Source organism: Nycticebus coucang, chromosome 6, assembly GCF_027406575.1.
Source record: "Nycticebus coucang isolate mNycCou1 chromosome 6, mNycCou1.pri, whole genome shotgun sequence".
Taxonomy (NCBI): domain Eukaryota; kingdom Metazoa; phylum Chordata; class Mammalia; order Primates; family Lorisidae; genus Nycticebus; species Nycticebus coucang.
In genome coordinates this window covers 85,242,172-85,263,489 of record NC_069785.1, presented here as the reverse complement: position 1 = coordinate 85,263,489, position 21,318 = coordinate 85,242,172, and the positions used below count along the sequence as shown (strand labels likewise).

Below are 21,318 nucleotides of genomic sequence, written 5' to 3'. Positions count from 1 at the left end.
CATGCATGTGGCTGAGGGAGAGGGCCCTGCTTCAGACTCTCAGGTTGTGGGGCCAGGATTGGTCCACGATCTGTCCTTTCAACAATCAGGGAGATTCCAGGTCAGAGGCACAGATTACCACCCTTTGTTCTAATTAGATTAAAACTAGTGCCACAGATGCAAACACATTCTAGTCCCTTTCACACTAAACATTTGCAACCTTTCTTTGGTGACATTTTCTCCTTTAGGTATCAGATAGGATTTGACCTAATGTTTGATGATGGCTCATGTGCAGATGTAACTAGGCTCTCTTCAAAGATAAGTGCACGTGCTTGCCCCCATCCTGACAGCAAAGGACAGCATGATTCCTGGAAAAAGCCACGACAGTGCTCCCCTTAAGCCAAATTAAATCAAACACTGGTGCAAGGCCTACAGCAAAATATTATTCTGTTCTACTTTTCACACTGTCTGACCTAGTCCCTTAGCTACAGGACTGCGGCTAAACAAGGGCAGTTGCTTAAATAATTACATGCCCCATGTGAAGAGGCTAATCGTTTTAGTCTTGAAGTGTCAGTGATTCATAATCGTGGACCTTTGGTTTTGATTTGTATTCTTACTGAAAAGGTGGAGACAGGTCTGGCTCTGCCTGGCAACTGACAGGGGCAGGGTCTGGGGGCTGTTTGATGGCGTCATGTCGCCCCCTACTGGGTGCGGCTGCTTGCAGTGAAAAGGAAGGCAATAATCCAGGCCTCCTTCTCCACTTGGGTGGCCTGCTGAGGGGTGACCAAGGCATCTACCCAGGCTGACCTGTCACAACTCTGTGCAGCCTACCAGCCTCTGGTGCTGGCCTGCTCACCCCCAATTAGCACAGCTGGTGAGTGATCAGATAGAAGACAGGGGGCCCCTGGTCCAGCTTCTGGGCTGTCTCCTCTTGTGTTCAGGATAGTTGTATGCCTGGCACATGTCAGTAAGTATTTGTTGAATAAATGGATAAAACTAGGGATGGACAGGACTCTTAAATTAGGTTCCAACTTTTCAGTTAAGTGTTTCTAATGAAACACAATAGATCGTTTCAGTTTGCCAAAGAATAGCTCTTGCTGTGATAATTTACTTCAGTGGCTTTAAAAAGGTTTCCCCTATGTCTCATGTGAAGCAGCCAAACTTCCTCACTATGTTCAGACACCTAATTCATGAGAGAATATTTCTGGCTATCAGGTAATAAGGACGAACTTTCTAACTGAAGGCCTTGTTTCCAGGTAAGACTGCAGCCCCGATAGCAGGTGCCTGGCCAGCACCTGAGCCCACACAGCCAGCTCCTGAAGGAGTGGACGCAGAGGGTGCTACCAGTGGCCTTTAAGAAGCTGTCACACATCTGGTGGCAGGGCTTTTTCCTTTTCCTAGTTTATAAAGACATGATTCTGATCGTTGTTCTAACCTGTTTGAGACTCAAGTCCATAAACCTTCCCACTTCCTAGAACCACTGAGGGAAAATCAGGTTGTCCAGGTGCCAGCTACCACCAATGCCAATGGCATATTTTTATTTTTTGAGTCATAGGGGAAAGTCCTCAGGGAGAAAAACTGTCTAAAAAACATGGTGCAGATTTTATAAATTCAGAGGATCCCCTGCCAGGATGACCTGTGGCACTGCAGCAGTTCTCTCCTGGGTGGAAGCCCCAGGGTGGATCAGGGCAGGGCCACCTCCAGCCCTCAGCCCTTGGCTTCCTCTTGGTGGTGTCCACCAAGGGGACTTCTGCCTCAACCACAGAGCCCAAGTCACTCCCTTCACCTGACATGGACCCATATCAACGGGGCTATGACCCCACCCTGAAATAACCCTGCTAGCTGATGGGCACTGGGGTCAGGGGTAGAGACAGTTCACTAGATCTAAAGCTCTTCAAGGGCAGGCCCGGCCCCTTCTTTCTGGTTCTCCTTGCTGAAAGTGCCCAGGCTCCACCCAAAAGGGGCCACAAAAAGCTTGTTAGCTGATTTCTTTCTTGGGGCTTCTGCTTTCTAGGCCAAACTAGACCCAAAATGCAAAAGCAGCTTTGGACCACATACCCTTCCATAAACCCTACTGAGTGCTAAGGGGTACCTGGCCCCAGACCAGCTGCTGGGGGCACAGAGATGAGCGTCAGTCCTTGCCTCAGAAGTGTGGCATGGGAGGCAAGGTAGAGGATGAGAGGCGTGTTCTGTGTCCAGTCAAATGCAGTTGCCCTCAGTATCGGATGGGGATTGGTTCCAGAACCTCCAAAGATACCAAAATCCTCGAATGCTCAAGTCTCTGATATAAAATGGCACGGTGTTTAAATATAACCTTCGCACGGTGTTTAAATATAACCTTCGCATTTAAAGTGTGCCCTCCTGCACACTTTAAATCTCTAGATTTCTTGTAATATTTAATGCAATGCCTGCACAGTACTGCACTCCTGTGGATTCGGTGTAGTACTCAGAATGTGGCAAATTCAAGTTTTGCTTTTTGGAACTTTGTGGTATTTTTTTTCCTGAATATTCTCAATCCATTGTTGGCTGACTCCATGGATGAGGTGTACACGGCAGAACTGACTCTATCAGGTACCGTAAAAGACATCTGGTAGGTAAGGGGTCCGGCGGTGCAGAGAGAGATGAAGGGTTCAGGAAGGCTCCAAGAGGAGGCAACATGAGCTGGGCAGGAGGGGCAGGTCCGGATGGCCTGAGGCTTACCAGGGCTGGAGGTGACAGACATAGCCAGTCTCCCTGCTAGGCCCCCACCTGACAATTCAACATTGACAGAGGACTAATCTGGAGACCTGAATGCAAAAGGAGAAACACATAGGGACTCGGAAGGCCCAATGGGTGAAGAATGGAGGGCCCAACTAACCTTCAGCGGCATGGGATCCGTGGGAAATGCAGACCTCAGGGTGAGGAGGAGGGAAGGCTGGAAGTAAGTCACCAAAATGGTCTGCATGACAGTCAGTGGCAGTAAAGGAAACATGAAAAAAGCAGCCTCAGGGTCTAGGTATGTATTTCTTCCTCCAAGGTATGGCACATAAATCAGGGTAAGTTATCGGGGCAGCTGAGAAGCTCTGAGGTGGAGAGCTTGCTGCAGTTTTGGTCACCTCATTAAAAGGACACAGGAGAGGATAATAATCCTAAGAAGGGAAGGATGGCTGGTGAATCTAAGGACTGGCATTGCAGGAGAGGGGAGGACTGGGCCAGGCCTCTGTGTATGATGTGATCAGATCCAGGAGGCCCAGGAGTGCAGGGAAGGCTCCGAGGGGCAGTGGCAGTGACTCCACACTTAGAGGAGGTGTCTGGGGACAGCGGCCGCAGCTCGCCGGGTGTACGTTTACTGCTGCTACCTCAGGTGCTTTCCACTGTTATCTCATCCTTGCCTGCTTTACTCTGACACCCATGAAGGGATTATCCTCATTTTCCAATGAGGAAACAGATACTCCAGGTGGGGAGGCAGCTTCACTAGGGTCCCCCTCTGCCAGCTCCCTGAAGCTTTGCACTTTATACCACACCCATCTCCCGGAGCCAGGGGAAGTCCAGAGCACTGGCAGGTAGCGCAGCCTCCTTACGGAGACCAGGCAAGCAGCGACACAGCCCTGGAAGGCCAGGCAAGGAAAGGTAGGGTGGCTGGAGTGGAAGAGCCACTCAGGGGTCACCCCAACACCAGTGAGAGCTATTGCAGAGGAAGGGCCACACTCCAGCTGAGATGTGAGCTGCCCCCATGCCTGCTTCAGGCCTGCTGGGAGTTCTTGACAGTGCACGGGCACCTGATGGGCTCCCCATTGGGATTCATAAAGATCCTGAGCCCTTCAGCCTTTCCCACATAGTTAGCGAATTAAAAAGCGATGTGCAAAGACCAGAGCAGGTGAAATACCACAGAAAATCTGTGTGAGGCAGCTCATGCAAGGCTGCCTTTAGCACTGGACTCAAAAGATGACGTCAGTGATTCCTGATATCGTCTGAGGCCAAGAGAAAGAGGAAGGTAGAATGAGAGAAGGAGAAGCACTGAGACCCAGAAGGGTGTGGATGCAAGAGGGGAAGACGCCCTCTGGAAACAGCAGGGCCACGGCCATGTCCCCCATGACATCTGCTGGGTGGGCAGGGCAGCCTTGGCCTCGGGCACGAGGGGTCCATGCTTGGTCTTGCTGGTGACTGCACCTCCCTGAGCCCCTGGATCACTGCACTGAACAGGCACCTGTCTTGTAAGGAGCAGAGCTAGGACTTGAACCCAGGTTTGCCAATTGGAAGCTCAAGGCCTCATTCACTAACCAGCAGCCAGCCAAGAACATGCATCCACTTTAGCTTTCAAATGCTGAGAAGCTAGACAGAGAAGTCATGTGTTCTGGAAAGCCTCCAGTTGTCCTGGGAGCCCAGCTGTGTATCTAAGGGGGTACACGGGGGCACTGCCTGGTAAATGACGTGTTCTGACACCAAGGAGCCTCATGCCCCTGGGAGGCACTTACCCCTTCCATGGGCGCTATGAGCAGGTCATACAGGGCACGGAGAGGGGGCTTAGTGAACGAGCTCTGCCTCCTGGGAAGAGAGGAGGTCCCATCCTGGGTCGGCGACACAGCATGACTGCACAGGCTTGTCATGCTCTGGCAACTCCTGGGGAGAGAAGGGCAGAGGGATCAATTAGGGCCTGTGTGGGCAGGAGGCAGGGTGGGGGAAGGGCTCCCCACCATTGTTCTCAGCTGTGCTGCCCCACGGATGGTGGGGCATGAGGCTCCGCAGCAGTGCTGCCACCGGCCTCCCCGCTCTTCCCTTCAAGGTAATTTTCATAGCAGAGTGAGCACCATCAGAAACCACAGAGTAAACCAGCTGCACATAACAGCTTACATTTCTATGGAGTTTTTGTACATAATCAAATGTCCCAGAGTGCTTTTCAAAGGATTTAATTATGTCCTGTGTGGAGTGGTTGTGTGCAGGCAAACATGAGAACCATTAGCAATCAGTGCAGCCACCATGCTGGTGAGGATGGTGCCCCAGTGCCAACTAATTTATGGCAGGGGAGCCTCAGACAAGACAAAGAGTGTGTTGGCCCCAGCCTGGGCTCAGAGCAGCTGATGGGCACCCACCTGAGCCCTAGCACAGCAAAGCCTTGGAGGCCCCTGGCCCCACAGCTTGTCAGGTGGGGGTGCTGGGAGCTGCTGGCTGGGCAGTCCCTGCCCAGTGGGTCAGTCCATGGGTGGTTGGCTACGTTGTTTTGTTTTGCTTTTCAATTTCTGTTCCAATGTTTTTAGGTATAGTTTTATTAAATAAGAGGCATTTTCCCCAAGGACTCTAATTTTCATACTTCCAACACATGATGAGAGCATCCACCCATCCATTCATTTAGAAAATGTTTCCTGAGCACTGGCTGTCTATCAGGCATGGGATATTCTTTGGAGACCTACAGAGGACAAAATGCACAGGTGAGCAGAGAAGAGGCACAGGCAGGGGAATCCTGTTTCCAATGTAGCTGTGAGGCTGACCACCTGTGTCCTCTCAGCACCTGCCCTATTGGCCTGGCCAGTCTCTCTGCATGATGATTAGACACTCAGAGACCTCTTAACCTTGATTTAGACACTGTGCACAGTTTTGGAGTTTCTGCTATGTATTCTAAGACCCCAAAGACGGTCCCTTAAACTAGATATACTGCTGAGCTCCAGTAGGAACTCTGGGCTGTTGGTAGGAACAGCACCTTGATTGTTGCCTAAGAAAACACCAGAAGGCTGCTTTCCCTCCTAGGCCAGCCCAGGAGCTGTGACATCAAAAGAAATGATTTGAAAGATTTGTTGATGCTTTCCAGGTATGGCTTCTACCCACAGCCCTCCATGCTTCAGCATGATCTCCACAATGTCCCACTTGACCTAAATTCTAGGGCCTTGCTGAGCCAAGCTCTGAGCATCCTCGCCCCCTAGCCTGCTGCCTGGGAGTGGAGAACAGAACAGCAGGACTCGGAGGGCTGGAGAAGCTGCTCTTGTCTGCTTCTTGGTCTTGCTCACTCTGTAAATGTGTAATTACAAGTGATGGGGGCTGCAGAGTGCCTTTGCCATCAGAGCCAGTGAAGCACAGATAACCCTGGAGTGACACTCAGAGGCTCACTTAATTCTGTGGAATACACTGCAAAGAGCAATTCTCCCCTGAAGGAGAGATTACCAAATTGCTCTCCAGGGGAGATGCTCTGGCGTGACACACAGTGTCTGTCACAGCACTGTTTGTTAACACACACACACACACGTGCGTGCATGCACATTGTCAACAGACAGGGAGTGTGCCTCTAAAGAGCCCACAGTGCCACGCAGACAGCAGGCAGGGCAGCAGGAGCCCCCAGTGTCTTGTTCCTGTGCAAGAGCTTCACAATGGAGACAGCACTGGGACTGTGGGCTCAGGTACCCCACCTGAGGTACCTGGGTCACATCAATCCCACCGAAGGTGTCCAAAGAGTGCCATGTCCCCAGACAATGCTGTAGCCCCAGATCTTCACAGCAACTGAGAGGGATGCTCCACACACCCCAGGTCCCTCTTGCTCAGATCTAAAAAGGCCCCTTCTGGAGGAAGAGCACCCAGCTCTGGAAGTTCTTCTCAGCTTCCCACTGGGGTATAAGGAGACTATGATAGTCCTGGCTGCCCAGGGAGACACAGGGGCTCCTTCTGGTTGGTCTAAAGCTTGGCTACTTAGTCCAACCAATCAGAACCTAACCCCCAACCCATTTGACCCCTCTCTGAGGAACACAAAATGTCAGCCTGGGCAGTCCCTGGAGGCCGGGGTGGGCACCTCTGTTGCCGGTGCTGAGCAGCACAAGGAAGTTCCAGGAAGGGCTGAAGTCTGACACCAATTCAAAGAAAATGTCTGGAGGGAGGTGGTGGAATGTCAGCAGGGTTCGAATCTGGATGTTGCTTCGTGGTCTATAAGAAGGGGTGACGCTGCCTCAGGCAGGAGTATGAGGATCGGAGGGGATGGCTGCACAGTGTCGAGAACCAGCTGAGGCCTGGGAGGCTCAGCTAGACAGACAGAGTGTGTCTTTTCACTGAAAGCTGGGAGGGTTAGAGGTACCTAGAGGGGTCCAGCAGTATTAACCATCTCACATGTGAAACTGCCCGTAATGTGCCAGGCACAGTGGTCCACAAGGGGCCAGGCTGTGGATCCCTGCAGCAGGTGCCAACAGAGGTGAGGGGCACAGACGTACAAGTCCCTGACGCCAAATGCTGGTCACTGGAGCTAAGGAAAGACTGTGGAGAAGCACCATTTGATCTGGGCCACCAGAGAGGATTTGGAGTTAGCCTGCCTGGTGGACATTCTAAGCAGAGGAACAACATGAGCAAAGGCACAACTTTGGGAAATGGAGACTGGGGCAGTGCATGTGAGGGGCATGTGAACAGAGGGTCAGGGATGAGGGCTGGAGAAGAAAGTGGACCCAGTGGCCAGGTTGGAGGGTCTGGGGTTATCTGTGGATAGAAGCAGGCCTGGTTGCCTCTTTAGACAACCAGGCTTGCCTGATCAAGCTTTTCCCAGTATGCTCCCAGGTCCTTTCTAGGAGAAGAGCAAAGGAAGCCCATCTATGTCCACATCTCTCTCTGAGAGCTTTCCCCCATCCTCCCAGGACTGTGCTGCACAGAGCAGCTATGATCAGACTTTATGTTAGCCTAACTAAAGGCCAACTTCAGTTGGGAAAGCCAATCAGAAGCCTTGGCCAGAGCTGGTAAACGTGCAGCTGTTAAAGGTACTTGTTTGATCTCGGGAGGTTTCCTAGGAGACCCTCTCTGACCATGTGGTATGTTTCCAGGCAGTGTAGATTATTCGAGAACCAGACCCTGATGGGATGGACAGGGCAGGCACCCTTGTCAGTGGAAGCCCACCACTAAACCTCAGCAAAGCCTCCCTGCCTGACATTTGACCTTGTTCTGCTCTTTCCAGGCTTCCAGGCTACCTGTGCTCCACTGACGCTTGCTGACTTCTGCCCCCCTTATGGCCTGGAAACTCACAGACCAACTATCTCTGTAGCAACATCTCCTAGAACAGCTTTCCAATGGGGATTAGCCACCAGCCCGCAAGGCCTCCTGCACAGGTCAGGCAGAAAGCCCCCTGGGAACACCCCTCTGATCTGGGCTGCTCGTCAGTGAAGGGCACCTATCATAAGGGATATCCCTTTCAAAATGAAGATAAAAGCCCGGAAATAGTCCGTTAGTGGTTATATTATAAAACAACAAACAAACAAAAAACCAACCAACCTGAAACCATAATTTAAGGTCAAAGTAAAATCCATACAAGACCTTCTTCCAGGGCCAGAGGCACGTGCTGCTACCTACTTAGCCCCTGGCGATGGCTCCCCTGCCTGTCTGCACACACCTGTTCTTTTGCAACAGTCCAGGCAGCATCTGTCTCCAGCTTCTTCACACTGGTGGTCCGGCCTCACTCTGCCTCAACAGCAGCAGCATGTGGCTAATCCCCATTGGAAAGCTGTTCTAGCAGTGGCAGGCCCAGGGACAGAGAAATAGGGGGCACTATCAATGTCAAGAGGGACTGATAGTCCGTGGATTCTGGGAGTCTCCCAGAGGTGCAGACATGGGGAGGGGCTCAGGCTGGGACTCATACTCCAGGACACTACCCCTTTCTGTACTGGTAGGCCTGAGGTTTTCTCACCTGTACAGTCCTTACTGCCATAGCTGCCTTGTGTAGATTGCTGTGAGCTGGTAAGGGTGAGCCCCTTGAAAGTTGGCACAGCTGTACGTGCCCCCGTGGTGAAGTGCAGTTTAGGGCCTCTAAGTCCCAGGTAGATGGCAGCAGGTCCCTGGGCTCTGAGTCCCAGGCGGGCAGATTGCTCACAGAGGCTGCCTCAGCTCCCTGGACTCTGAGATGAGAGGATAGTGCTTTCCAAGTACTTACTAGATTGGGAGCTTTGAAAGGGGGGTGGAAACATGCATCCTATGTTGTGGGAATGTGAGCCACCCCAGGGGCTGTGCTGCCCATTTAGGAATTTGGCCTAGAGGAGAGGACACAGCCAGTCCTGCACATCTGTCTCACTTAACAGGTTTGCTCCTTCTTCACAGAGGGGGAATCAAGGTTCAGAGAGGGCAAGAGATCTGCACAAAGCCACAAGGCAGCCATGGGGTCAGGCCTCCCACTTGGTCAGGATGGGTATTTATTTATTTATTTATCATAGCTGTGTATATTAATATGATCATGGGGCACCATACACTTGGTTCATAGACCGTTTTTGCTGCACTTTGCCAGCCACCAAGTTCCTGAAGGTGGTGCTGACCACAGGCAGCCCCTCCCAGGCTTCCCAGCGGCACCTCCCCAGAACTCCGGCAGGTGGCGCTAGATGCCTCTCCTCCCGGCCAGTCCGCTGACGGTGGGACCCAGTCGGGCTAATTGACAGCCTAGCTCTCAGCAGAGATCTTTGCACACAGCACTGTTTTCATTAGCTCATTCCTCAGATGATATTTATTAATTTACTTCTGCAGAAATATTCATTTTCTCGCAGCATGCAGTCTGTGTGGTGAGGTAGGAGAACTGAGGCCAGTGCTTGGTCTCTGCACATAAAGATGATAATGTGAAGAGCCCCGAGGGGGCAGAGGCATCAGGGGTGTGGTTCCTGTCTCTGGAATGATGACGAACACTAGCTGGTCTGGGCTGCACTTGCTGTTGAATCTCCCCTTCAGGGAGGATGAAGCGATCTGTTCCTGAGGCAGGGGCGGATTGATTTGCAGCCGCAGAAGACAGCTGTATTGCTGCTGGTGGGCAGCCCACACCAAGGCTATGCCTGCCCAGGTGGGCTTCAGGTCCCCTGCCTCCCATCCGGGCTCGGCTTAGAGAGGGGTGTTAGTTCACAGTGCAGATAGCAGCAGGAGAGTCTTCTCACCCCAACACACACGTTGCTTTCTCGGGTTTTCATACTGGTGAAAGCGAAACCAACCACCTTTACTCGAGCCAAATGAACTCTTTCAGGAAGCTGGGATGGCTCCTTCCCTGCGAAGCCGGCATGCCCTGCCTTCTGGGGCAACAGATCACCTCAACCTCCTCTGCTCTGCGCCCCCTGAACTGGTTTCCAAGGCAGTATTTCTGCAGCAGCCTGGGCTTGAAGAATCAGGTCATCCCACACCCCATGTGCCAAACACAGCACTTCACTGTCCGTAAGAAAGTGTCTATACGGGCGGTGCCTGTGGCTCAGTCGGTAGGGCGCTGGCCCCATATACCGAGGGTGGCGGGTTCAAACCCGGCCCCGGCCAAACTGCAACCAAAAAAAAAAAAAATAGCCGGGCGTTGTGGCAGGCGTCTGTAGTCCCAGCTACTCGGGAGGCTGAGGCAAGAGAATTGCTTTAGCCCAGGAGTTGGAGGTTGCTGTGAGCTGTGTGAGGCCACGGCACTCTACCGAGGGCCATAAAGTGAGACTCTGTCTCTACAAAAACAAACAAACAAAAAAATAGCTGGGCGTTGTGGCAGGCGCTTGTAGTCCCAGCTACTTGGGAGGCTGAGGCAAGAGAATTGCCTAAGCCCAGGAGTTGGAGGTTGCTGTGAGCTATGATGCAACGGTACTCTACCCAGGGTGACAAAGTGACACTCTGTCTCCAAAGGAAAAAAAAAAAAAGAAAGTGTCTATACGGTGTTAACAGATGGAAACAAGGGGAGCAGGCTCCATTTTCCCTCAGGCGAGACTGAGAAGTGGGCTCTACCCAAGCCTGAAGACTGTAGGGGGGCAGCAGCCAGCCTGTCTCTGTAGGAAGGCTGCTCAGGAGGCTTAGAGGGAGGAACCAGCACACCAGAGCATGGGGCAGTCTCAGGTACTCTCAGAGACCAGTACTCTGAAACCACAGGCTGGGCGGGGGTGGCTACTATGTGTACATTAACCCACAGGCAGGTGGCCTGGGAGAGGCAGACTCTTGGTCTGAGGAGAGGCAGCTAGGAAGGGTGCCTGTGAAAAAAAGGGGCAAGCTAACCCAGGGAAGGCTCTGTTCCCCACAGCACCAAGGAGAAATGATGATTTTCAGTTGCCCATTCATCGCCTGCTCACTGAGGGCTGTCCAGATGGCTAGCCTGGGCCAGCTGCAGGGGAGATACAATGAACAGGGAAGTTTGGTGCTTGCCCTCCTGGCATTCACAATCTAATGAAAACCAAGCAAAGCCTGACAGCTGCTTGTACACACATGCTTGAATAAGCTTGGACACAGGCCCCAGAGCCAAGGCCTTCTTTGAGTGTCTTTTCCTCCTCCCTGTGCCTTCCAGGTCCTCAGGGGCTCAATTCCCAACCAGGAGCTTGGGTCCTTCTTGATCTATCTAGACATGGGCCAGGAACATTCACCCAGGGCACATTTGGCCATAACATACTGAGGATAAGGGAAGGGTGGGGTAGGTAGGGAACTGATATGGGGCATCTTCTCAGGTAGCCCAGAGTTGGGCTGTAGTGTGTATATGTCATTTAAATCCTCTTTACTCCCAGGCCCACCACTGAAACTGATAAGTAAGCCTAGGTCAGGTAGTACTGTCCGGGGTAGGGTCCTAGTGCCCTGCGCAGACAGGTAGCAGGATGTGTGCAGCCTGGGGAGGCCTCTGTTCTCCAGGGAGCCCAAGGTCTAGTGGTGTTCAGCATCAGGCCCTGGACCCTCACCTCACTTGTGCCCTCTAGCTTGACCAACAGACACTACCCGAAGCATGTTTCCAGGGGCCATCTGTGAGCAGAGCCTGCCCCCAGGTGTACAGGGAGAAAGAAGGAGAGAAGAACAGCTTCCTCCACGGTCATGGTTCATTCAGGGCCTGGCTGCCTTTCCCCAGCCCTGCCATTTCTCCTCTGATCAGACAGTGGTCCTCGCCTTCTCAGGATGTCTTTATCACACACTTTCACTCAGCTCACACCTGCACTCAGCTGAACCTGGGGGACCCTGCCTCCGACCCTCACTCATTGTCACACTCACTCAGATGGTGCCTCCGGCCTCACCAGCAAGGACTGCACTTGCAGACAGTGAAGCCCTGGCCTATTGGGACTGTCCCCAACTCAGCCCTGACCAGGATGTTCCAAAACCACCTCTGGGGCCCTGAACTGAGCTGCATCTTCTGAGAGATAGGAGCTGGCCTGAAATTTGAACTTGAGTTTTAAAGTACCAAGAGAAAAATTAATTGGCAAATCCATTATATTCAATTAGCCAGAAATGCCTCAAATTCAATTAAAAAAAAAAAAAAGTATTCTGAAACCATTCAGTGACTTCCCTCCTTGAACATCCTTATACAAAAGGTTGTCTCCTCTGGGAGGTGAACCTGTCAAATGCTACATTTTAAGTACTTATTCAGTAAGCTGCTGGCACTTTCTGCCTGTTCACCTTCTTAATTACCAAGTGCCTGTCTCCTCCTCAGGAGAAGAGCCACAGGCTGGGCAGACTCTGGCAGCAACCCTGCTCTCCCAGTGGCACCTGGCTCCTCTCAAGCCTAGGGATAAGACTGGTGATGCAAGTGGCCTCTCTCCCCTTGATCTTGAACTCTTGTGGACACATTAGGGTCGTGGTAGGGTTCCTGCCTAAGCTAAGGGCTGTGACACACACACCTCCACCAAGAGGGGCTCTCCTCCTGAAGGAGCCACAGCAGCAGGGGGTGATGCCTGGTCTCTACCCACTTGGGGCACTTTGCTATGGCCATCTGTTCTTTCCTGTCCCATGCATAAGGCTCTGCAGTTAAGCCTGCAGATGGTCACCGTGGAAGAACCTGATGCCCAGGCCACCCTTACACAGGCTCTTCCTCCTGTCCCCAGTCAGAGGTCAGAAGAGGCCTGAGGGGCAGGCTCAACACGTGCTCAAGGCAGGGAAGAAGAGACAATAATTCTGTGTGTGTAGCCTGCCCAGCTGTTACATGCCCACACTACAGCAAACCCCTTTCCAAAGGGTTCTGTACCCTCAGGCAATTTGTGGGTCCAAGCCAGTCCCCCCCACAACAGACCTCTGGGTCCTATTCAATAGTTCACAAAGAATCCCCAGAGTTGGATTAATCACAGTTTTCCAAAGACAGGATGTTTTAAGCTCCCTGTTTCTGAGGGAGTCCAGGCAAAGGCCAGGTGGATGACTTGGCAAGAGAGTTAGATAGGTGTGTGCGGGGAGGTGGAGCACTGTCTTTGGAGTCTGACAGGCCTGGATCCTAAAGCTGCCTCTGACCTTTTCTAGCTGTGGGACACGGGGCAACTAATTTACTTCTCGATGACTCAGTGTCATTAGTACCTCCACAGCTAATGCGCATAAAGCACTCACCACCACACTGGGTGTTCGGCAAGTAACCAATATACACTCCCTGAAACCATTGTTGTCTTTGTATTGCTGTTATTATGGTTATTTGATGTCTGTTTCATCTGTCCTTCCATCTTCCTGTAAGGGAGCAAATACCTGCATCTACTTAATGACAGGCATTGTCCTAGGCACTTTGGGGACCCAGAGTGAGCACACATGACCTGGCCTGGGCAAGTGTGCAGCCTGGGCAGTGAAAGGGCACACACACAGGTAATGAATACAAAGCAAACGGCAGTGGCTCCCTACCCAACAGATCAAACACCGGGAAACTGCAGAGAAAGGAGAAACTATTCCCAGTCAGGGCAAGCCAAGATGGATTCATAAAAGACGCTGTGTTTGAGACGGCACTTCAGGGGGGAAGCTCTCTTTGGCCATGTCCTCATGCCCAACCAAAGCCTCTAAGGCAGCAGTTCTCAACCTGTGGGTCATGACCCCTTTGTAACAATGAAAATACATCCGGCGTATCAGATAGTTACGTTACGATTCATAACAGTAGCAAAATTACAATTATGAAGTAGCAATGAAAATAATTTTATGGTTGGGGTCACCACCACATGAAGAACTATATTAAAGGGTCGTGGCGTTAGGAGGCATTAGGAAGGTTGAGAACCACTGCTCTAAGGCGTGAAAGGGCAGGTCCAAGGTTCCTGTGGGTTAGGACAGAGGGAGTGGGGACAATGTCACAGGAGATGGAAAGGACGGCAAGGTGGAATTATGAAGGACTCAAATGCCAAGCTCTACACTTCAACTTGACTCCCATGCAGAGAGTGATGTCAGAAGATCTGCAGTCCAGACAGAGGGGAAGGCAGTGATGACCATTGCATACCTCAAGAGGTTGGTAACGGGGTCAGTGTGGGGGATCAAGTCATACCCAGCGAGGGCCAGATCTCACCCTGTCTCTTACAAGTGGGGAGACTTGGGCGATTAACCTTGCTGAGCATCAGCAGCCTTGTGAGGCTATCCCTGGGATTACATTAAATAATTTCATGGCAACAGTGAGTGCTCAAGGAACAGCCATGGCAATGGTAACAGACAAAAGGGAAGGAGACCAGAAATGTCACTGGGTTGAACATGCAGGTCTTAGTGGTGAATTATGTTTGGGGCAAAAGATTACTGGGGTTGGAGGTGCCACCACAGATGTGGCAAATGCCGGGGCAGAATGGGCTGGAGGTTAGTGCTCTGCATCCCATCAGAAACTGCACTGGTGGGGTGTGGGGGTAAAGGTGCAGCAGCCCTGCCCAAACTTCACTTTTCACAAGAAGCCCCTGGGGGCTTTATTAAACCAAAGATTCTGATTCAGGGGTCTGGGCCAGAACTAGGAAATCAGGCAGGAAGCTGACCTCTCTACTTTTACTCCTGGGAAAACTCAAGAGTCCAATCTGCGGCCATCTCTAGCAATGCTTCATGTTTCTGGGTTGTGTGTATAAACTTCACTCCCTCTCTTCTACCTCGACATTTCTCACCCGTGAATTTTTTTATACGATCTTGTGGCATTCATGTAAATTCTGGTAAACTGTCTTAAATTATTTCTGGAACAAAGACAGTGAACCAATAAACAAATGTTAAGGAAAACTACTTATAAATGAAATTGTGCCTTAAAATATCTTGGCTAACTTGTTATTTGCAGGCAATCTGTTGGGACTCCTTTTCTGTTTTGAATAAACTTGTCACTACCTGATGGATCTGCTTTGAAAGTAATTTCTGATAGAGGTCATCTAATTTCATACCTGCTCCTCATTTATATTGGTGCTGCCTGGAAAGCACAGCATGTGAAACAGTGTATGCATGTGGGCACACCAGGGGTTTGCTGACCTGGGAGTAGGGAAGCCTGGTGCCTCCAGAAGCTGTATTAGGACAGGCAGAGACGGGACAGGAGCTCCTGCCTGAGGCCTGGTGACTAGAACCAACAGTTACAGCGACTGGCAGGGAAGGCCTGTGATCGGGACAACCACAGTGAGGTGAATGGGCAGGGGCTGGTCCAGGTCAGAGCTGTTTGAGCCAGAAGCCATGGGACCACAACAAACAGCAGGGGACAGGGATGGCATGATACTGCCCAGAAAGCTAGGTATGGAACCTTAGGGGTTCAAAGCTAGGGCTGTGGCTGTAGCTGATGTCTGACTGGGTCATGATTCTGCATTTATTCAGTCCGCAACTCGAGAGAGTTTGTTGCAGGAAGAAGCATGGAGCTATCCAGTCAGTTTTCTGGGTGGAGATTTTATCTCTGGAGTAGTTGATTTACTCCCAAAACAGAGCCTTTGGTGCCATGTCAACCTCAGACTCAAGATGGGCAGAGAAATAAGCTGCTCACTATACAGCAGGATCTACCCGGCCATCATCACACTCACTGCACCCTTAATACATCCGGGTAACAGCTCCATCAGGAGGCATTACTTACCCTCACTTTCCGATGAAGGCCACCCACCAATAAAGGGTAAAGGGCAGGTTTCCAAACAAGGTCCAAGATTTCCCCCCTGTACCATGTGGCTCGCCAAAGAAAGGTCCCCAAACATAGGAATACAATAACCAGCAGGGTATCCACATGCACAGGGCCTCCCAAGCTACACTGAACTTCTGTAGCACCACCTGAGCACACTTCAGTACATCCCTGAGGCAGGGCCCATGAGGATGTTTATACAAAACCACAACCACACATCCATGAAGATACACACACAGGGCAGCCTCTGGAGGCACCCCTCTCTCCCCACTGTCAGGGCCTGACCCTCTGGGATTCCCTCCATCCCCCTGATGACGTGGCCAGCTCTGCCTGCACACCCTGTGTCTTGCTGGTGCAGTCCTCTGCCAGCAGACAGCCTCCTGGCTAGGGAATAGGTAAGGGGCTGAGCCCGATGAACCCCCAGCAGGACAACCACACACACGGGCATGCAGAGCAAGCTGTGGCTGGCCCATCTCACCTGACCACCCCTCTTTCTGCTCTCCCATCCCACCGTCATGGGAAACTGGCCCCGTAGGCTATGATGGCTCCCTCCCCTTCTTGCAGATCCTGTTTTGTGAGTGATTCTCTGTGGGAGGGAACCCTGACCAGGTGGAAGATTTTCACCTGATTCCCTGCCCAGTCTTTGTGAGAGCAGGGAGTGTGTGGCAGGTGCTAGAGGAAGCTGCAGAGACCTAAGGCAGGGCTCTGGTCCCCTGTGCACCTCTCTGTAGAGTGGGGATGCTTAACATTTCTTTGTCCTTTGTTTTGGCTCTGGTCATTGCTCTCTGGGCAACAGGAAAGCCCCCTCCATATCATGTCACTCACACAGCCATAATGTAGAAAATTCAATCTAGGATACATATTGCACAAGTGGTGGCAACAGAAGTCAGGATAGTTCCCTGGGGTACTGTCCTACATGATCCTGGATAGGCAAACCTTAATGTCAAGGCACTGCCCTAGGGCCTGGGAACCAGGATATAGTCAAAATCCTGAGCTGACCTTCCTCCTCTTTTTAACAGCAAATGTGATCTGCTGACTGCCCCCCCACCCAACACGAATACACCACACACACCCCATACATACACAGCCAATGCACACTCCGAACACAAACACATACATACATTCCCACGGATACCTCCCACTCTGTACATGCACCTGTTGGCCCACCAGCCCTCAGCATCACTTCTAGAGTCTAGGGATGCTGGCCTGCCCTCTGGGGCCCACACCAACCAGACTCAGGACACCAGTGAGAGAAGTGTCCTTGTTTTTCATTCAACGGTGGTGCCTGCCCTGAGTTCAAAATGCACATGTGTTTTCTACAAAAGTGCATAGGTGAGAAGAAAAATAGTGGCTGCAGAGACCTCAAAAACAATAGCAGAACAAAGACCAATTCCTAAAGTGGCAAGAAAGAAAAATCTGAAGCCAAGTCTCACTTGACTTGCTTTAGCCTTGGCAGCCTCATTGACAAATCTGTCTGCAAACTGCTCAGGAACAAGGGGGCCACGGAATCCATGAAATCAGTAAGCTGGAGAGCCCTGGAATAGGAGCCCGTACTGCTCCAGCACACAGGCCCTGCACACATGGCTGCTCCCACTTCACCTCTGTGGGCTCCAGGGGATAAGTACTCTGCAAATGCTAATCACTCACAGGAGTTTACAGAAAAGCTTCTGTTCAGCCATTCTGCACACTCCTTAGCACAGATCTCTAGGCATGGAAGGGGCAGAAAGGGAGGCCTGAGACTCCACAGCAGGGTAGGGACAGACTGGCAGGGCAGGTGGAGGTGTGTCCGGAAATGAAATCCAGCTTTGGCATCTGCTCACGGGCAGGTGTCCATCCTCCTGGCATGTGTATGCTCATCTGTAAGACGTGAGGCTGCCCTGGAAGTCTGTGAGAGCTTGCGCTATTTGCCTCTGTGATGTCCTCATCTGTAGCTCTGCTCCCTTGTGGATGGAATCCAGAGCTCCCTCTTCCGGGGCTGGTCAGGAAGGCAGCAGAGAACACACAGCGTGGCAAACTCTTCTGGCCCTTAAGGGCTCACTACACTGAGGTGGAAAGAATGCAGGCTGTTTCCCTCATCCAACCTGCCCCTGGTATCTTCTAGAAGTCCAGAATTGGAAGGGTCTGCACAGATCCCTTCTGACTCCTTTGCTTTCCTACAGGTACTACTGAGGGCCCAAGCTGGGTGGCTGGGTCACACCTTACCAAGGGAGCCAGGTACTGAGTGGCTGGTCAGCTGGGCTCAGGGTCCAGTGCTGTAAGCCTTGATGCTCCCCATCAGGTACCCAGGGCTGGGACTAATACTCAGCCTGGCTGGGGGGCACAGGTTGTACTGTTTAAATGAACCAACAAATTAATGCATAGTATTGTGCTCGCAGGACCTATCTCAGAACTGCCTGAAAGGACATAAAATGTCTTCCCCACAAGGAAGGGGAAAGTATGGGGGAGGTTTTGGTGGAGGGAGGGTAATGGGTGGGGCCACACCTACGGTGCATCTTAGAATTGGTACAGGCGAAACTTACTAAATGCAGAGTGCAAATGCCTACATACAGTAACTAGAAAATGCCATGAAGGCTACGTTGAACAGTTTGATGAGAATATTTCAGATTATATATGAAACCCGCACATTGTACCCCTTGATTGCACTAATGTACACAGCTTTGATTTAACAATAAAAATAAATAAATTAAAAAAAAAAAAAAAACATCTTCCCCAAATGAACAACCCCACCATCCAAAATGCACCCCATCTTGGGCCCAGGGTGGTAAGTAAGCTAAGGTTCCAGATACATCTGGCCTGCCCCTTTCCTTCTGTAGTGCCTGAGGTCCCGGGGGGACTGGCTCTTGACTACTGGAGCACCCGTTATCAGGTCCCCATGGATGCCAGATGCTCTATCTTGGCAGCTCCCTCACGTGAAGGATGAGAGGTAGGGCTGGATACAGGGTAGGAGAGGTGCAATCCAGGGTGGCCACCTCCTGCTGTACAAGCACATACATGTTTCACCCCTCCAAAGTTTATCTACCCACGTTATCTTAAGAATTCAAGTTCAGTAATTGCTCTTCTACTTTACTCAAAACTGTAGAAGGCCACCAGTGGCTTTTAAGTATATGCCTTATCTATATATATTAGCTCCTTTAATTCCCACATTAAAGGAAACCTACAGGGTGGGAAGTCTGTCCCCATTTCAGAGATTAGGAAACTGAGGATGAAGTGGTGAAATTGCCTGCCCAGTGTCATATAGCTACTAAGCAACAGAGCCGAAGGCCATGCCCTGAGCTCTTCTAGTTTATAACCATGAATAACATCACCTGGCTGAGTTGAACATAACCTCAATGGCCAAGACACTGGTAGAGAAGGGATGTGCGTCCAGGCCCATTTCCAGACCTCTCAGACTATGGCATGTCCCTACATGAAACCTGAAGCCAGGAGGGATGCCTGCAAAGGTGGTAGGGAAGTCGGAACCGGGGCTGAACCAGCTTGAAGTTTTGGACTCCTCTCTATCAAGCTGCCAGTTTCTAAGTCCCCAGCCTTTGGCTCTCTTCCTCCTTAGCACTGCTCTGGGAAAGTAAACACACGTTTATCACCCTGACAGCACAATAATGAGAGGAAACCAGGGCCTGGAGTAGGAACAGACAGAGCACACAACGCCCAGCACAGTAGGGGTGCCAAGCAGAGGCTGCCTCCTACCTGGTGCACAGTCACTTCCCTCCTATGTTCCAGGGTCAACCAGATGCCCTTTAAAGCGAGGCCCTTGGGCTGTGGCAGGGACCTGATGTCTTTCTGGAGAGGTCTATCAAAATGTACTCCCAGGTTGTTGCCAGGCAACCAGATGACAGTGGGACAGGTGCCTCTCAACTCTGACCACCTGCCCCAGTTTACATGGACCCAGCTTGGGTATCAGTTCTGATAAAAAGATGAAGGGGCACGCTGGCTTGGTAATTTAAACCCCACCTCATCCTAACACCATTAAGGCCTACTTGGGACAGCAGTAAGGAACTGAGGCCTTGGGGTATAGGGTGGACCTAGGTCTGGATGAGTGCTTTCTTAGCCTGGTTTCTTCCTCCAGCAATGCTGCCATCTCCATTCCTGAGATGGACTCCCCGAACGTCAGGCCAGGAAGCCGATTCAGGTGCCTGGCTCGCGAATTACTTGCAGAAAGTGGCAAAGAAGGACGTGAGGCTACTCTGTCTGGCTTCTGCTGGGTGTTCAGGAAGTCAGCTCTGAGGATATGCAGAGAAGCAGCCAACCCTCCCCTGGGCCTCCCATCCTAGCCAAATGAGGATTGTCACATCAAGCCTGTCACTGTGTTTTCACTTGAGCTGGAGGTGCGGCTGTGAAGCAGAGGCCCTGACAAGCACAGGGCTGTGGAAGCATCACACTTGCTTCTGTAAACGTGTGACATGAGCCAGATGCCTAACCAGCTGGAAGGAGCTTCCGCAAAAGCACATTATTTGTACTCAGAGAATCCTGCCCTGCACAGGGCCAGGGAAGGAGCCCTACTTGCACCTGTTAAAGAGGTTATTGCGGCGAACCATCCGCAGAAAGCCAGTGGGGTCAGTGACTGAGTTGAGTTTGTTGTTCATCTCTTCAAATTGCTGGTCCATGATGTCTCCAGCTTTACTCTCTGTCTTGCTGCTGGCACAGGCCCTACAGGAAAAATTGCAGAAAAAGCCTCTCAGAGCACAGAAGTGCTGAGCTAGGGAAATCCCCTCAGAGGTACTGAGCCATGTTGCTACCCAGTGAATCCCTCCTACCGAGGCTGGCATTGCCCTCCTCCCTCCTCACCCTCGTCAGTGTCCCTGAGGCTCTCTTCTTTTTTTTTTTTCCTTCTTTTTTTTTTTATTGTTGGGGATTCATTGAGGGTACAATAAGCCAGTTACACTGATTGCAATTGTTAGGTAAAGTCCCTCTTGCAATCATGTCTTGCCCCCATAAAGTGTGACACACACTAAGGCCCCACCCCACTCCCTCCCTCTCTCTTTCTGCTTCCCCCCCCATAACCTTAATTGTCATTAATTGTCCTCATATCAAGATTGAGTACATAGGATTCATGCTTCTCCATTCTTGTGATGCTTTACTAAGAATAATGTCTTCCACTTCCATCCAGGTTAATATGAAGGATGTAAAGTCTCCATTATTTTTAATGGCTGAATAGTATTCCATGGTATACATATACCACAGCTTGTTAATCCATTCCTGGGTTGGTGGGCATTTAGGCTGTTTCCACATTTTGGCGATTGTAAATTGAGCTGCAATAAACAGTCTAGTACAAGTGTCCTTATGATAAAAGGATTTTTTTCCTTCTGGGTAGATGCCCAGTAATGGGATTGCAGGATCGAATGGGAGGTCTAGGTTGAGTGCTTTGAGGTTTCTCCATACTTCCTTCCAGAAAGGTTGTACTAGTTTGCAGTCCCACCAGCAGTGTAAAAGTGTTCCCTTCTCTCCACATCCACGCCAGCATCTGCAGTTTTGAGATTTTGTGATGTGGGCCATTCTCTCTGGGGTTAGATGATATCTCAGGGATGTTTTGATTTGCATTTCTCTAATATATAGAGATGATGAACATTTTTTCATGTGTTTGTTAGCCATTCGTCTGTCGTCTTTAGAGAAAGTTCTATTCATGTCTCTTGCCCATTGATATAAGGGATTGTTGGCTTTTTTCATGTGGA

The 21,318-nt window shown here is 51.0% G+C and overlaps 1 protein-coding gene across 1 annotated transcript in view; it reads right to left on the bottom strand.

Annotated features, from left to right (window-relative positions):
* Window positions 1-20,377, bottom strand: part of LOC128588749 (tetratricopeptide repeat protein 28-like) — a 44,378-nt gene extending 24,001 nt beyond the window's left edge. Inside the window, 3 exon segments of the mRNA XM_053595577.1 lie at window positions 4,434-4,578; window positions 20,156-20,323; window positions 20,370-20,377. Of these exon segments, the coding sequence (XP_053451552.1) occupies window positions 4,434-4,578; window positions 20,156-20,323; window positions 20,370-20,377 (321 nt within the window).
* Window positions 20,378-21,318: the final 941 nt, after the last annotated feature.